General features: G+C 37.4%; 1 protein-coding gene across 3 annotated transcripts in view; it reads left to right on the top strand.

Annotated features, from left to right (window-relative positions):
* The first annotated feature begins 2,607 nt into the window (after positions 1-2,607).
* Positions 2,608-18,198, top strand: part of plcb3 (phospholipase C, beta 3 (phosphatidylinositol-specific)) — a 258,088-nt gene continuing 242,497 nt past the window's right edge. For 2 of the 3 annotated variants that reach the window (XM_039769058.1, XM_039769056.1), the window contains exon 1: positions 2,608-3,084. In XM_039769058.1, the coding sequence (XP_039624992.1) occupies positions 2,986-3,084 (99 nt within the window). In that variant the 5' untranslated portion in view covers positions 2,608-2,985. The remainder of the gene's footprint in view (positions 3,085-18,198) is intronic. The other variant, XM_039769057.1, reaches the window with a different exon arrangement.

Here is an 18,198-nt window from a genome sequence, read left to right as displayed (position 1 = left end):
AGTTGCTGCTCAAAGAACTGTTGCTGAGGGTAGCAGAGGGCACTAACCCTGAGGTTTGAGTGTGGATCTTAATGCACCACTGCAGTGACAGGTGCACCATGCTGTAAAAATGGTTCTGTCCTTTGAATTGGACATAAAATCAAGGTCCTGACACTGAGGTCATAAAAGATCCCTGGACATCTTTTGAAAAGAGTAAGGTGTTTCCCAATTTCTTTGCTAAATTGGCCACCATGGTCTAGTCACACTGCCCCCCTATTCAGTCCGTGTCTCTTATTGGCTAATCATGTCTCTCAGCACTTTACTGCCTAATAGCTAACATACGGTGAGCATACTGGTGCATAAATAGCTGCCGTCATATCATCCAAGAGGATGCATTGGTAGAGTCTGAGGTGGTTTTTCACCATCTATGTAAAGAACTTTGAGTAAGCTAGAAAAGGTCTATATAAATTAAAGCTATCAGTTATTATTATTATTAGTCCCTCTCAGTTGTCCCTCATTTCACTAAATCTTTAACATTGCTGCTGGCAAAAGAAATGTTGAAAAACTGAGACACTTCACCAGCTGGAGCCAAAAATGTCAAAATTCTAGATGGACATTGTGTAGAGAGATTAACTCCTGTTACTTACTGATTGGATTACTGGTTTAAAGCATAATCCAATCAACACAAAATCATAAAAATTTGAAGCCGGCTTACTCACAGAGGGTTAGAGAATGGTATGTATATTTTTTATTTATATGTAATTGTTTTATTCTTTGAAGTGAAAGTAATACAGTGAAAAAGGTATTTACAAATTTTAAGATTTTTTTAAATAATAAATATTTTCCATAATGAATATCAAATATTAAAGCAAAATCAATTATTGGATAAAGCAGTTGTGACTTGAGAAATAGTAAACCATTTTAAACCTCTTTTATTTATTGATTAAATAATTTACCTAAAAATCTATTATTGGATAAAGCAGTTGTGACTTGAGAAACAGTAAACCATTTTGAACCTCTTTTATTTATTGATTAAAGAATTTACCTAACACTCAGTGCCCACTGTGAAAAAATAATTGCTCCATTTGATTCAGCAACTGGTTACACCTTAGCAACAAAACTACAGCCAGATATTTACTGCGCTTGTAGGTCCATCACTGACAGGGAACTGGAAAAATCTGGACACGTGCCTCCAGTCAGAACTCCCTTAACTCATTTATGAGTTTTTACATATTAACTGTTCATTTTAAGATCTGCTACAAGGGCTCAAAGTGCTTTAGATATAAACATATTGGGGCTATTCTGGACATCTGCAGTCCCTTTTCATCAATTATTCTGATGTAAACTTTCTTGTATTTCAGATCATTGCCTTGCTGCTGATCTTGCTGTGCTTCAACTTCAGCTCATACACAAATGACCTGACATTCTCCTAAAGAATCCTCAAACACAGAACAGAATTTGTATTTCCTTCCACAATGATAAATCATATGGGTCCTGATGCCTCAATACCCAACAACTTGATACTTCAACCACCATACCAGCAATATTTTTCAAAAGAATCTTATAGAAGCATTTAAGCAAAGCATACAATAGTGCTCATGTTCTTCCCTTCTTAGTGAGAAGTAGTTCCTGCTTTGTTACATCTTGGGCCCTCTCCTTCAAGTCATGGACTGTATGCACACCTTACCAGTAAGGCATGAGGATACTGAGCCCTCGCCATTATTTATCAACCTCCCTCTTGAATGGGCAACCTGCCATAAGTATCCCCAGTTAGGGGCAACATGCTGCAATGGGTTTCCTAAGAGGTTTTACAACCTCTTGTCAGCACTTCCTCCCTCATTTCTGGACTACTGACCTGCTTGTTGAACTTCTGGGGCATTACATATACGAGGTGTTGAGCTTAAGGGCTCTGAGTAGCTCCCTGTTCTTACACTGGCATATGTGGAAACTTCCTCTACTGCTAGTGAGACTCGTCTCTCCTGCAGGATGTTTTATCATCTTATTTGTGCTCTTTTTAGCTAAAAACCCAAATTAACTATATGTATATTTACGTTTGCTAGCCTGGTTCACTCTGCATCATGGACTATTGGGTTAGTGTATAAGTGTAGAAGTGTCTGCTAAGTTTCCTTTGATCATAGTAAAGCTACTTTCACCAACAGGTAGTTTCTGGACTGTCAGAAATCGGCTTTTAATATTGTAGCACACATCCACATATCTAATTCTCCACTGCTTAGGAAAAAATCAGGAAAAACCAAGAATGGACTGTCATTTTGTAAAAAGGCATAACCCATATTTAAAGTTATCACGGATTGTTCTGTACCTTGCAATTCTGTGACCTGTACTATCTTTATAATTACTGTTTTTTTTCATTGCTTATAACTTTTAATTTGTTTTAATGACCCTCGGTATCAAATGCGCAATATTGCATGGAGGTTGATTTATGCCACTGGGTAATGCTAATCAGTTGAATTATTTAAAAGGTATAAAACATAATCTATGGCTGCACAAAAACTAAATTTAAGTGGCCTCCAAAGTTTCTTATGTCAGCGGAGGTTGACAGCGATGCCCAGACAGCACACGAATGGTTAACTCAGGCACGCACAGACTGGTATTCTGGGAAGTTACACGGTGAAACAGCGCCCAGGATAGCTGATTGTAACGTTAAGAGCAGTGCTCGGGGCCAAGTGCGCAGCGATTGCAGCGGTCACTTTAAGAAACTTTACTTGACGGAATGTAGTTGGAGACCGTTTTATTATCTGCAGTTTGAGCGTGGGGCTCCGGGATCCGCCTCTCGGGCCGAGATTCACATTGACAGGGACATTTCGCTGCTTTTATTCCGGTTCATATCGTTTGTTCCCACGGCTGCTTGCAAGAGCTGTGAAGCTCTCTAAACGGAGTCGTCTCGTCTCGTCTCGTCTCGCCTCGCTCAGCTTCGCCCGCAGCGGCAGCCCCCTTTCCAAGGATCGGGGCGACCAAGGGAACCGCCAGCCCAGCAGAGCTAGCACCATGGCGGGAGCACGAACGGGAGTGCACGCGCTGCAGCTCAAGCCGGTGTCTGTCCACGAATTGCTGAAGAAGGGCAGCAAGTTCATCAAATGGGACGAGGTGAGTTAAGTAAGGACGCCTTCCCCACTCCGCCGCCTCGCACAAGGAGCTTGGCTCTAAGACGTAGAGCTTCGGTGGACTCGGGAGTAGATCTCCTCCGTGCGGAGCTCGAAAGCGTGTTCAGCGCTCGGCTTTGGTCTCATTTTGACAGTTTGGCAGAGTTTTTTCAAACTAGCGGACACGACACAGTGCTCAAAAGTTTCCTCCTGCGGTTGTGTGTTTTGATTGTGCATGTCCAGCAGTGCTTTTGTCCTGAAGTTATGCTCTCTTCTACTGCCGATTCGTTGACAGTTCTGCATCTTCGCTATCAGACCCTGGTGAAGTCACAGCCGCACACTTGTAAACTGCAAGTGGCGTTGCCGGAAAACTTTCGCGTGCCGCCCTTGTTTGCTGGCAGTTATTTCGTGCGTGTGTACGCGTGGAATGGTCCTTAGCACCCAAAGAGCGCATCGCAACCAACTGCGAACATGAACTCCGTCTTTCCGGTTCGCAGATGATGTGCAGCTCCATGAAGATATTAAAAATAAAGAATAATTTAGTTAAAAAATCAATGACCTGAGCAGTATGCAAAGAAAGCGAGCGGAGTGGCCTTTACATCAAGTAAATAAAACATTGGCAAGCTTTTGAACACTGGCAAAAGTAATCTTATATAATTGTATAGCGCCTTCCTGTGGATGTTGCGGCATTCAGTAACGTATAAGCGTTCCATCATGACTTGCTCGTTTTGCACTGCTGAAGATGGGCTTTTTAAAGTAAGGATTGTTAGGCTTGCAGAAGAAAGGCGCAAACGACTACAGTACGCTCTCGGAAGCTAAAAATTTCATAATTCGTAAAAGTAGGAAACAGTTGTGTTTCGGGTTGGTGCTGACGCAAAATCTGCCAGTTCCCTTTTAAATATAACCTTTTCATTAACATATCCGATTTTGTGTTCCAGCTCTTCTTATGTTTCATCACATGCTTTACATACTTTTCAGGTAGCTGATCGTACTGAACGCTGTCGGCTTTAGTTTACTTAACGTGTTCCCTGGTTATCAAGAAAATAATCAAAGAGCTGTGGTTCAGGGCGTTTAAACCTCTGCAGCGATCATTATACTTTTAATTATTATTAAGTCAGGTGAATAATTTTTACTGGCGTGTTGATGTCGGGATTTGAGATTGCATAAATAAAGTCGCTATACAAGACGTAGCTATTTTTCAGCAGGCGTCAGCATGCATGCCTTGTATTTATAACCAGTTGCACTGAGGATGACAAACGAGGTGAAGCGGCCTTATGTCAGCCTCTCCTGCTTAAGACGTGTCAATAAAATGCAAAGTCATGTTAAGTTAGAAATTCATATTTGTGATGGCTCACGTATCTAACGGAGTGCACATTACACGCATGCAGAGTTGATATGGTTTCGATTGCTTGAAGGGGAGAAAGGAAAGCGCATGGTTTTAATGGCGAAAATGAAATCCAGAAGAACTGCTAGCAGAATGTACAACGAATGTTGCCTTTGCAGGGACTCTTGCTACAGGCCGAGATTGCGCAAGCCTGTCTTAATTGTATTCGAAAGAAATAAAAGAGACAGCTGAGAAACCAAAAAAGGAAGTCTGGTTGTAGTGTGGACCTGCCTCCTGCAAAGAACTGCTTGCTCTTTTGTGAAAGTTACTTGTGTGGGAGTGTGAGGGAGATTTGGGGCTCTTCAGAATTTTGGGGGTTCCTCTAAATTTGGGGATCAGTAGAGTTTGTTCACAGAGTTGGTTCGAGTGTGTGGTCTTTTAAAATCTTGAAACACTTTGGCAGTGCACAATTTTGTTTTGGTTATTGTAAGTATAAAGTTTGACTTTTAAACAATGTAAAGAGTTTTGTATTAAAATTTAAACAGTTTACAAAGTCTGAATTAGAGTAAGGGTGAAGTTCATAAGAAATGTGATGGTTTACTTCATAAGGTATAAATACATAATAAGCAATAATAGTTGTGTTGCATATTTGAAATATTAGGAGTGCAGAAGTTTAAATGCTTAGAGCCTAAATATTCTTGATTGTAATAGAAATCTGTCATTTTTCACCCACTGGAAGAGGTCCATAGGTGGCTAGACCACTAGTAAATGATCAAAATTCAAAAATAACTTAATATTTGTAATCACTGACCATGAAATAGTCTAAAACAATACTCCAAATACTTATGTTTGAAATATGTCATTGTTAACATTCAGAAAGTGGTTGTGTTGTTACATTCCTAGAACCACGGGTAAAAAAAAAAATCAAATATCAAAAAATATCACATTCAAGATCAGCATCCACAAAATTGCATAAAACAACACTTCACACGTCTATATTACTGATTCTCATTTTTTGAAACTTTATGAAAAGAAGAAACGTTGACCACACGTATCCAATTAGGGGGTGAACTCTTGGGGTCGGTTGATGTGACATGCACAACTTTAAGTCCTCCTGATCATTTTTGCTAAGAGGCATCCATTGGTTTACTCTTTCATTACGGTGTAATTTTCTGCACACAATTTGGTCCAAAAATGCTCTAATGATGAAGGTCTTCCAGGTCTAGAGAGCCAAAAATAGGAGGAGAAACCCAAACAGCTGAACAAATTGTATAACATTGCATAGACTTCAAGATGCGTGAAACAGTATATCATTAATAGGAATTTTATCATACCTGTGAGTCAGGAGGGCACTGGACAAAAAAAAAAAGAAATTTTTTAAAACATTCATAAGTAATTCTTACGAGCACAGAAGCAGGCATGTCATTCCATCCAGGGCTGGTTCCTGTATTTTATCCAATAATGCTGCTGTACAGTATTTATCACCCCTGCAACACGGCAGTGAATAAGAGGGATGTTTAAAAAAAGTAACTGCAAGTAAAAAAAGTTGTGATTCTACTTGCAATACATTATTTAAAAAAAAAAGTTAAATATTACTGTTTCAAGAGAAATGCATTGGATATTGTATTTACTTTGGGAGTGTGGCACAACTGAAAAAAAATTAAAATGTTATATAATTAAAACTTTTGAGTTGGTGTTTGCCATGAATGCTTTGGTCAGTGAATAGCACAATTTAAAAATGATGTTTGTCTTTTAAAAGTGAGTGAATGGTGTTTACCATTAAATGACCTAAATGAAATAGTAAAGCAAACTTTAAAATACAGTTATTTTCAAGAAACCACTTAGGGAATGATATTTACTATGAAAATCCCCATGCAAAAGAGTATGGCACAGTTTATAGGATAACAGTGTGTATAGTGATGAAAAGAAAAAATGTTAACTTCACATTGACCCAGCAACATCAATTTCTGGTGCTATGAAAAACAAAAATACAGTACACTGTACGACATGCAAACTTACCTCCTGACTCCTGTTTCAATACCACTTGTTCTGATTCCATTTTTTAGAAACCTTATGGGAAATATCCTGAGCAAAGCTGCAGTATAACTTACATATTGAACCTGCAGAATAAAATGAATGATATTTACAGTAATGAGAACTATAAATTGACAAAATTAGATTAGAATGTATTTAATGAACTATGTAAAAGAAAAGTAGTTAAAATATTACAGTTTAAGTCTTGTATCATTTGATTACAGCTCCATCCATATGACCATTTTTTGAATCCTCCTATCCATTTTTATACTTTCTCAATTAAATTAGGAAGCATAGGGATCCATAGTCTTTCCTGGCACCACTGGACAAAAGGTTTAAACCAACCCTGGACAGTCCACCACAGGGCACATTTGAGCACACAGCCAGAAGTGCTAACATGGCAACAATATTGTTTAATAATATGGAGTTCCTTAGTAACCAAACACATGACTTTGGGATGTGGGAGGGAAAAAATGGTTTACCTGGATGTAAGCATATGGAAAATTGAGGAGAATGTGCATACTTCACAAAAACAGTGATCAACCTGATTTGTACCAAGTGTCCTGAAGCTGTGCCACTTGCAAAAATAATTGAATATAAAAAAAGTTATTGTTTAATTTAAAAAAAAAAAAAGAATGTTTAGCAGGATGTTTTATATGAAGTAAAATTTGAATAATGAAAAAGTAACACTTGAAAAAAAAAAAAATAGACTTGTGATGGTATGCTGCATACTAACCTCAGAAGTCTATTAATTCCAACAAGACATCAATATAACTGGTGTGTAGTAAAATCAGACAAGATAACTTTAGTCAGACAGTTGTGCATACAGTTATTAATCACAGTGGCACATTATTCTGTAAGTGTGTGTAAAAAAAAAAAAGACAGATGAAAAACTAGGTCTTGGTTGTTTATGCTGTTCATGCACTTTTATGTTCGTTAGGTAGTAGAGGGCTGTACATTAGAACTTCATCTTGAAAAAACAAGGTTACAGATTCAGATCCCACTGCTTGCTAATTGTGTGACTTTTGAAAGAGTTGATTTGTCAAGCTGTACTAAAGGAAGAATTATGCTGCATCTTAAAATTTGTCTGAAACATTGAGGAATTTTTACAGAGTGCACATCAGTATTTTGAGGAGCATTTCTAGAGCAGATAAGCTTATCAGTGTTTGCACATTTCTTAGACACAGTTCACTCCATGAATTAAAACATTTCTCACCACAAGGAACAGCAGTTGATACTAGGACTCTTTCAGAGCTTCATAACTAGTGCTACAGTAAGTGATGGCAAAGGCAGATGAATGAAAAGTGAGCTGGATTCACTAAGAAAAATGTACAACCTCTGTAATTTTTATCTTTTGCATTGCAACTGAGGTTGAAGCTCTTTGATAAGTAAGGCAGGGAGTACAGAAAATGTGGCAGGATGAAAGCTTGGCGTGAGGGTCTGCAGATGCAGCTGAACAACTCATTTCTTCATTATTTTGCCTGTCTGAGGGATGACTGTCATTCATACAGAGGACACAGTGCCTACTGAATGTGTTTTGTATGAGATTGTTTCTGACTATGATACACTTTATGGATTTTCCTGAATTAAAAAAATGCTAGCAAGGACCAACTTGCATAACTAGATGGGTGTATTGTGTAATAATATTATCTAACAATAATAAGTTATAACATGTTTCATGTTAATGTTTTAAACAGACTGCAGCAATTGCCAGAAAAAGTGGTTTGGAAGTCGGTGGGGGATAAATGCTACTCAAACACATGTTTCCATTTACATAAATGTAATTTTATTTATATATATATATAATACAACAAATTATGTGTGTGAATATGTTAATTTGGGTGTGTGTACATATAATATTGATTTAAGGTGTTTAATACCGTAAACAAGTTCTTTAATTTGAAGCTGAGTTGAAGTGATCTTTGGGATGGTACAATAAATTGATTCCTTTTCTCTATCTCTGTTTTTTTTTTTTTTAAATCCAAAGCATATTCAGGCATGCCCTGTAGAAACACCCACACAACAGCAAAAGCTAATGTGTGAGTGTGAGGAATTGTACTTGAATGTTTTTCTGAAGACATACAGGCAAATATGCTGCAGGACAAGTTTTGGTTTTAAACGTTTTTCCCCTCCCTCATTGGGTCTTTTATTTTGAGAAAATAGCGATAAACTAATTATTGCACAACTTAATAGCCCTATGGTTCATGCAAATTAGGTTAGAGTGTGATTGAGTGAGTGTGGGTATGTTGGTGAGTGTGATACGCTGAAGTCTTGTTTAGGGTTGTTTCTTGCACTCCATGAATGTGAAGTGAATTAAATGTATCAGAAAAAGAATTTTGAAAAATAATTTCTGTAACTCCATATCCCTTACTTGAATATTCTTCTGCTCATTCATCTGCATTTTAGTTTTCTTTTTAGTTAGTTTCCTGCAAATCTATTATTAATGAGCACCTAGAACCAAATATCTAGATGTGTTTTAAAAAAAAAAAAAAAGCAAAAACCCTGACATAGGATGTGTGTATGTTAGGTACAATGTGAGCGTGAGTGTGTGTAAAAACACAAGAACAGGTTTCCTTTCTTTCTCTCCAATTTTATTCTCCTCGCTATTCCTCTCACCACCACAGTACCATCATACAGTCGAATGTTGCCTTTCTTCCTCCCAGCTCCGACTTGCCTGGACAAGGGAGTGTGGTCCCTTTTTATTAAGGACCCGGGAGTAGTTCTGGTGCCATGGCCACTGCCTGATGAAAGCAGTTCCGGGTCATAACTCCTTTTAGCGCCCCCTTGTAGGACCCATGGGCCTCAGCAGGGCTGGGATACCAGACTACATCTCCCAGCATTCCATGCTGGTTCCCAAATGGGCGCCGATACGGAGGGCTGATGCCATCGTGTGTCCTGGGGGAATAGCCTGTCTCCTGCAATATCCTTTATTTCTGATATTCTATCTATCTATCTATCTATCTATCTATCTATCTATCTATCTATCTATCTATCTATCTATCTATCTATCTATCTATCTATCTATCTATCTATCTATCTATCTATCTATCTATCTATCATAGAGGTTTACATTTTAATTGTAGGTTAGCATAAACTAAAAAAGAGAATTTGACAATATTACAAATGGGTCTTCTTTAGGGAACAACTAGTAGGTTGTTCTGCAGCAGTTAAAGTAAATTTAAGCCTTGCAAACTGAAGCAAACAATTTGCATAGGTGTTGCAACGTCTGTTGATTATTTTAAAGCCCTCTGCCTGTTTTAAAGCGGAGTTGGAACAGACTATGCTACTACATATACACACACACGCTGTACCTGACTTTCTCCTGATGCATGTAACTTGTGCATTTGAGTGAAGGTACCGGTGTAATTTGTACTGCAAGTCTTCAGCAGTAAGTGACACTATGAACACTCATGTTATACTTTGTGGCCATTTTTGTGCCCATACAATATGATAAAACAGAGAGCAATTCAAATTTAAACATTTGAAGAGATGAGGTGCTCTTTTTTAATTGAAAATGCCCCCAGCCTTTTACTCCATTTAAGTTTGAAAATGTCCTTAATCCCCAGACAGTTTTCTCTTTTGTCACTGGGAGGCTATATAACACTTTTTACCATGAGCAAGAGTGTGGATCTACAACAGACAGCAAAGGATGCATAATTGGAGACAAAAGGTGAGAGAAGTGAAAAGCAGATTAAACAAGTGTATTATTTGTGTAGTCAGTACAACAGGTTTTTAAGCTGTCAGGAGTTGTAGAAAGTTGCTTTTAGTTGCTTAAGAGGACATCATTACTGGCATATGACCAAAATAAAACAGATGGGTGAAGTAATCATTTAAAAAATTCTTTTAATCTTGGTTTTGACTTGTAATAAAGAAGGAAAACTCTTCAGTCTATTTGGTGTTTAATGTCACCAACTTCTTGAGATCTTTACCTTTTCTTTTGTACACATGACCCTCCAGTAATATGGATTATCAAACAAAAACTTTCAATTGCATTTGAAATTTTAGTTTGCAATATTTAATTTCAAGGAGATAGGGTGTGATCCTAAGTATGCAATACTCTGGTCTGTTTTGTTTATTAATCTATACCACAGTGTTGTAGCTCATGTTAATATACAGAACTTGCATATGTTTGATATAAGGTGTGGTAATTTTTGTAATTGCTTTGCAATGTTTACTTCACTCGGATAAAAAAAAAATACATTATATGCATTGCATACCAAAAGGAGCAGAATTCAAAATATTAAAAACTGTTTGTCCGCTTGTCAGGCTTCCTGTCTGCATGGAAAAATTAATCTCCCGGTTGACCGAATTTTGTTTAAATTTGGCACACTTATTCTACAAGAAAATTTATTGTGAAAATTCAGTTTTTGCTCGGATATGTTTGGATAGTTCAGTGTGTGACATTTACCTTGGGAGACGTCACCTCAAGCACTACCTCAGGGACACCAGCTCACTTCTCCTGCTGCTTGAGGTAAGATATCTTTAAAAGTTTAAAAAAAAAAGCTTCACTTATCAATAAATGAATGTGAGGGGAAAAAGAATTATGTGAGTGGCACAGAGAGAATGCATTCACTATTCATGTTACACTAACCTCATAGCTGTATTATCTGCACATTATAATGTTTCAGTGTTTCTCTGATACTCTAATTTATAGGAGAAGCTTGAGATGTGATCTCCATGATGGTCTGAAACAACCAACAATTTTATCTTGAAGCTTAAACAGATTTTTACTCTTGTTTGGGTCCATCTTTCAAAAATATTATATTTAAGAAAGTTGTACTACAGTTAGTTACAGGCCCCTCCACAACCAACAGCCAACAATCAATGCCATTTTGATATCATTTGAATTCAAATCTGCTCTCTTTGAAAGCTTTTGAGCCACCTAATCCAATTTGGGCTATGTTTTAATTGACATGATGTTGTAAAGTGCTGCTAAAAAAAACATAGTTTTCATGTATTCTACTAAGGCATGTAATTGTGATTTATTTTTATTTTTGAATATGGCTCACTGTTACAAAAACATTTAATGAACAAAACTTAGATAACTGACTCCATGAAGTAACTAAGAAAGTATAAAATTGTCCAAGTTTCAAACTAATTGGTATACTCCTTAAACGCACTTGAATGTTACTCCATACATGGATTTTCTAGCTTCTATAATATTTTGACTTCCCATGCTTTTTAAGAAAGTAGTGCTGGTCAAATTTTCTTGCATCAGTCATTGAGGTCAATGGTCAGAGACATCAGATATACAAGACTGGTCTCTCTGTTAGTAGACAGTGTGTGTTCCAGTGTTTATGTTTATTTTAGACTTCAACATTCCCCCAATATGCGTATTGCTTAAGTGATGACTGTAAATTGGATACATTGTGTGTGTATGTGACTCTGAGGCTGGTTATCAACTGGTTCAAGGCTGGTTCATAACTTGTCCTTGAATCAGCCATTTTGGGGTACAGCTCTCTGTATATCTTTAACAACGAGAACTCTAATACTAAATGAGAAGCTATAGCAGTCCTTCAAATAATTCAGTAAATAAAAGAATAATGGACAAATATTATGAAATGAAGAAATGGAGGAAACCTTGATATTCATATTAAGGAATGATGAAACATTTTTGTGTATTGCATTCTGTTAATACCCACAGCATGAAACCTCCATCCATCTGTTTTGATGTCCACATAGTCCAGTTCAAATTTGCAAGGACCTGGTGCCTATCCCTGCAGTCCAGGATGGTTTGCCAGAACATGGTAGGTCACACTTACACCTGCTCACACTGGGAGAATTCAGAATTGTCAGTTAATCCTATCCTCCCATCTTTAGAATGTAAAAGGAAAATCAGAGTATTTGAAGAATAGGCTGTGCATACAGTATGTGAAGAGAATGTACAGCTTTTAAGATGGTGAGAAAGATAAGAATTTGATGGACTCAGGAACTGTAAGGTAGAAATGCTAATCACAGTGTCAACTTGCTGGTCATTGTAAAATCCATCCATCTATCCATCCATTATCCAACCCACTATATCCAAACTACAGGGTCATGGGGGGTCTGCCAGAGCCAATCTCCGCCAACACAGGACGCAAGGCAGGAAACAAACACTGGGCAGGGCACCAGCCCACCGCAGTCATTGTAAAATGTCATTTGGAAAAATATATGATAACACAATGAAGTGTATGAAAGTTGAAAGTACACCGTTTGAGAACAACTTGGGGAACATAACAGACTCATCACTGTTTATATCCAGTTTAATGAAAGCTAATAGGATTTGGTTATATAGAATGTTGTGGAAGGTGTGTATCAGGGGAGGATAGATATAACGGTAAAATGCACTTTTGGTACCTCGCCTGGAATATTGTATATAGTTTTGTCCTCCATGTTACAGCTGAAGTTATAACTGTTGGAAAACTTTCAGAGAAGAACAGTTATGCTGATACCAGGGCTGTGAGATTTAAGCTGCACCTGCTTATATCCTGCAGTCCTTCAAACTTTGAAGAAGTTGAATTTTTGCCTGCGGTGGGTTGGTGCCCTTTGTTGGCTGAGTTTGGCTCCAGCAGACCCCCGTGACCCTGTAGTTAGGATGTAGCGGGTTGGATAATGCATGCATGGATGGATGGGTGAATTTTTGCAGTTTAAATATATATTACGAGGTAAAATGATACAAGTATTTAAAAGTATGAAGGGAATTCGTAGCGTCCAAAGCAGCCATTACTTTACAATGAGACCTTCAGCAAGAGCATAGAGGTATTGTTGAAGACTAGAGAGGGGTACATTTTGCACAAAGATTAGTATGTTTTTCATCACACAAAGCTCTGTAGATACATGGAACAAGGTAGAAACTTGATTTTTTTTTAAGTGTTTTAAACAGAAATTGAGGAGTTGTGTATTGCTGATCTTGTCACAAATTGTATGATACAACACTAAACATTTTAAGTATTGATAGCAACAGCATCTTCAGTGGACTAGTGCCCGAGTTAGGGAATCCTCCTCTGACTCTGAATTGGATTTAATTGGTTTGAAAATATAGAGTATTTATCCAAAGTGTGATTTTACATTATGAATATTGCTAAATATGGAAACAGCGATGAATCATTCTATGCATAAATGTCGTTAATAACTGCGTTCTGCCTTTATTATTTATAGTCAGTGTGTTATCTTCTGTAAATGTGTACTTTGTTGACTTTTGATAATTGTGCGAGTAGACATTGTTATCTTAATTATGTTAATAACTTTGTAGTGGGATTCCCCTCATGCACATTAAACATTGTTAGTAATTGTGTGGCAAGGCCTTGCTGTCCATATTCAAGCTTAATCTGGTGGTGATGTTTTGTCATTCCACCACTCTATAAGATACCAATTATAAAAGGATGTCATTTTCTATCATCTAGATTGGAAGTAAAACCAGTTTTCCCAGTCAGGTTGCACTGTGAACTGAAGTGTAACTATACAGAGCCAACATGAGACAATTGCATAGTCACATGTGCTAGAGCAGTTTGAAGCTGCAACACCCCTTGGCACAGTCTTTTTAAACCATGTAGAGAAAGCCCACACAAAGATTGGGAATATTTAAAAATGTCTGTATTTGAGCTTGGTGACTCGTACTGTGCCTGTACTGTATATGACATAGTGGAGCTGACATATGAATATCATATACAACTTACTGTTTTATATCAGTATTTGAAAAATGTCAGTAAGTATATTTTCATTTGCCATTTGGATTATGCGCCAGGTTATTGTAAATCTAGAAATTGTATAAAAAAGCCACGAAAGAAGTGCACAAGTTTTTTGTGTCTGGAACATTAGCAGGCTCTTCCCACTAGTAGCTTCAAGGATGCCAGCTCTCAGGTATAAGTAAATAGTTTTGCTAACATCTGAGTCATATTTTTGGAAGTTGGGGGTAGGGCGTGGCATCAGTGAGTCTGGTGACAAAGTGCCTCAACGTTTTTGAGCAGCTGTTACAGCTGACTACACTTCTTTGCACAAGTCTTAACTTATTATGAAATATACATTGATTGGCATTAATCATCATTCTAATTTATATTGTAGATTTTTTTCTGTTTATTTCTTTTAATTAGTAATATAAATAGATCAATTATTTTTGAAAGTAAAACCAGAACATGAAATTTGACCCCTAACTCCCAGTAACATTTTCCTTAATATTTCAATTTCTGTACTGTATATATATTTTTGTTTCTGGTGACATTATGTGTACTAGGTCTCAATCATCCAGGGTTTCACTGAAACTGTGCAGCACTGAAGTGAAAACCTCACAGATCAAACTTCTTTTTCTTGGTTTTTGCTGATTTCCAGACACCTATTGTCTTCAGGCTTTCACTAACTTCTTCTGTCTAAGTGGTAGCTTGTTTATTTCATCTAATGTAACTAAAAAAAGCAGAAGTGAACCTGGCTTTCAAATTTGTACATTTTTTGAGTTGAAATATCCCAGAAAAGAATATGAATATGACCATCATACTCTAGTGGCTAGTAGCAATGATAAAATTATGAAACCGATTTAATTAATTTAAAGATTCTGTGGGGATAAGAGCCCATTACATTGTGTACAAGACAGGAAGTGGTACTGGACAGAGCTTCAGTCCATCTCACGGACTGAACTGATGTCTTTCCATAATCCTTTTTGGTGTTTGTTTTTATTGCTGTAGGAGTCTAATTCTGCCTTTAGGAAACAACTAATTGTTGTTCTTCAGGGTGACCAACAGTAAAAATATCAGTTTCTCGTGCAATTTAAAAGTGAGAGTGACAGATTTTAAGTCTTGAGTCTAATGGTGTGGAATTAAAGCATTCAGAGCTACAGGTCCTTAACACTTCTGCAGAGTTGACATAAGAAGGGCAGGTTGGTGTATATAGTGGTTAGTCATGTTGTACCTGACACCTTAGTGTAGGGGGTTGGCTGTCTATTTTTGGAATTTTCAGCACCATACCCAATCAATTTGAACATCTATTTTTCCCTCTGTATTAGGGACCTATAAAAATAAATGGCGGGCACAGGGTAATATGTGTTATAGCATCTGTATACCATAGCCATCTAAAAGGTTGCAGCAAGGTGTTGGTCAAACAAACATCTGCGTGCTAATATGCACATCCTGTGTTAACATGTACGAGGCACACTTTGGGAAAGATGTGGGAAAAATGTAGAAACACTGCAGATTCCTTTTGTGAGTTAGTACAGTATAACTGTGTGTACGAAAGTGAGTTCATGGTTTGTGTAATATATTTGTTTTAAATAGATTATGCACACATTTGGTCTTGGATGTTTTTTCCTAAACAGTCATTAAATTTTATGTATACTGCTTTTGCTTTGTCAATGTTGGATCTACCATTCTTTCCATTACAGAAAAGAAATCAATATGGAAGAGATGTTGTGTGAATGGCAGATATTTTTAAGAGCTATTAGAAAGAGAGCAATGGAGTGTAGCAGGGTTCTTAACACAGAATAGTCAAACAATCAGTGAACCAACAAAAGGACATATCTAACTCTAAATCAGTAAACAGGCAAAAATTTAAAACTGATAGTGAAATTGTTCAGAAAACTGGCTTTTAATTATTTAGGACAGAGTGGAAAACCATGTGTCCATCCCCTTCTGGTGTCATACCAACCAAGTTATAAAGAACTTATAAATTTATAATTTATAATAACTTATAAAGATGAACATGTTCTCAATACCCCAAAAACAGTGACAATAACATGAAAAATCTAATTCACTACAGTTTTCACAGTAAAGACACTATATACATATCTAATATTTGTCTGATTGTTTGTTATTAAATATTTGTTACAGTGAATTTGGTCAGACCGTTGTGAAAGTTGTAGATAAATATAAAGGAGGGTCTGAAGGAAATATGACCAGCTTTTGGTGCAGAGCAATTTACACCACAATCATCAAGTATGAACAAATAAGTGACCAGCAGGGAAGTCCAAGTACTTGAAGAGATATTTGGGGCTCTCACCTGAAGGTAATATATCTAAATTTCTATGTGCATTATGTCACTGTCAAAAGAAAATTATGTAAGCCTCTAGAAAAAAATGTTTGATACGTGTCAGTCTAGAAAAGATCACACGTCTATTTTTAAATCACTGGGGATCCACGATACCACAGTCAGAGCTAAGTTACCAAAATGGAAAAAGTCCAGAACATTAGTTCATTTTCCTATTGTTGGGTGTCCTTCCTAAAATCTTTACACGACAGATGTGTAAGGTTTTCCATCAAAGTCATAAAGATCCTCATAATAACATCTAGCAAATCTGCAGACCTCCCTCAGCTCAAGGTCTGTGTCCATACATCTGAAACCCAGGGCAGAACTGCAATGTGGTAATCACCATCCATGAAAATGAACATGAGGGTGTGCTGCAAGTTACACAAAATGTCCATGAGTAATAAGTAATAACTTGGAAGTTTTTGGCTCATATTGACTCTCCCTGGGTAAATTCTAATATTTAATTCTGTATCGTTTATGAAACCGTTGCTGCATTAGGACGTGAATGTCTTACACTTATTAAATGGTCCTTACTACAAATTCAGTTCCTCATCAGTAGATTCTTCAGGAAAATGGTGGGCCATCCATCAGAGTTGGTCATATAGCAACACAATAATCTGAAATTCAACAAGTTGACATCAGGATTATTACAAAAATAGCATGGGAATAGTCAAGATCCAGGCCTAAACTATATTAACATACTCTAGCAGGGCCTGAAATGAGCCATTAATATTGAGAAACTAATACGTCACTGAGATGAAGCAGCTCCTTGAAAAGGATGTAGCCTGATCAGTAATTCCTGGAAACGTCTTGTTGCAGAAGTGAACTGAGGCAATTCTGTTTTCATTTGGGGGCACTGCATTTTACATAACTTTTTAAAATTAATAATTATATATCTTTCAGCCGCTGAAGATCCCTTTTATCTAAAAATAAAATTTGTTTGAATCTGATAACATTCACAGCGAAAAGATATGTAATAATAATGAAAATCAGACAGCAGCCAGATACTTTCCCCCTCTCTGTATACAGTATAAAACATTGATTTATTGTATTCTGTATTACAAGGTGTTTTCCTTTTCATTTTAGCAATTTACTCATCAACTTGAAAAGGCACCTCTTAGTTCCTCTTATCTAATGGTATGGGCACTGCGATATTGGATTTAGTTTATGCAAGTGTGCTTGCTTTATTCATGTTACTATTTAAAATAAAAATTATTTTAAGTTGTCCTTTCTTGGCCTTGACATCATGTATGTGTATGAGTAACTTTTTGAATTAATTCTGAAAGTTAACATTGACACTTATAAAGTGAAATGGGATGGCGATGAGTAGGAAAGATGACATTGAGCTTCTGCCGGCACTCCCTGGTGTGGCTGAAGTGCTGGCTGTGCACCCGGAAGCATTCTTGGTGTCCCTGGTCTTCGTCCCTCCAGCACTTCCGGGTGTGGGGGAAGTGCTGAGGACCAGGGCTCTTCCGGCATTTGGGCGCCCCCTGGCAGTTACAACGGGCCCCTATAGGGTTGAGCTACCATGCTCCTTTCCCGTGGTCTGCATAGCCACCAGGGCGGTTGCCCCCTCGTGGTCCGGGGGAGGCGTAATCCCTCTTTCGGTCCTTCTGGGCGTCCCGGCTGGGTACCGTCCCCAGCAGCTCGACACACTATATATTCACTGTATTGGTTTATGCATATTGTGCACTGCATTCATTTCAAAACGTTGTGTACCTTTATGCTTTAGAATATACACACAAGATACAAATTTCTGAAATTCTAAAGTGT

The sequence above is a fragment of the Polypterus senegalus genome, chromosome 11 (genome assembly GCF_016835505.1).
Source record: "Polypterus senegalus isolate Bchr_013 chromosome 11, ASM1683550v1, whole genome shotgun sequence".
Lineage (NCBI taxonomy): Eukaryota > Metazoa > Chordata > Cladistia > Polypteriformes > Polypteridae > Polypterus > Polypterus senegalus.
This window is presented reverse-complemented; position numbering and strand designations above follow the sequence as displayed.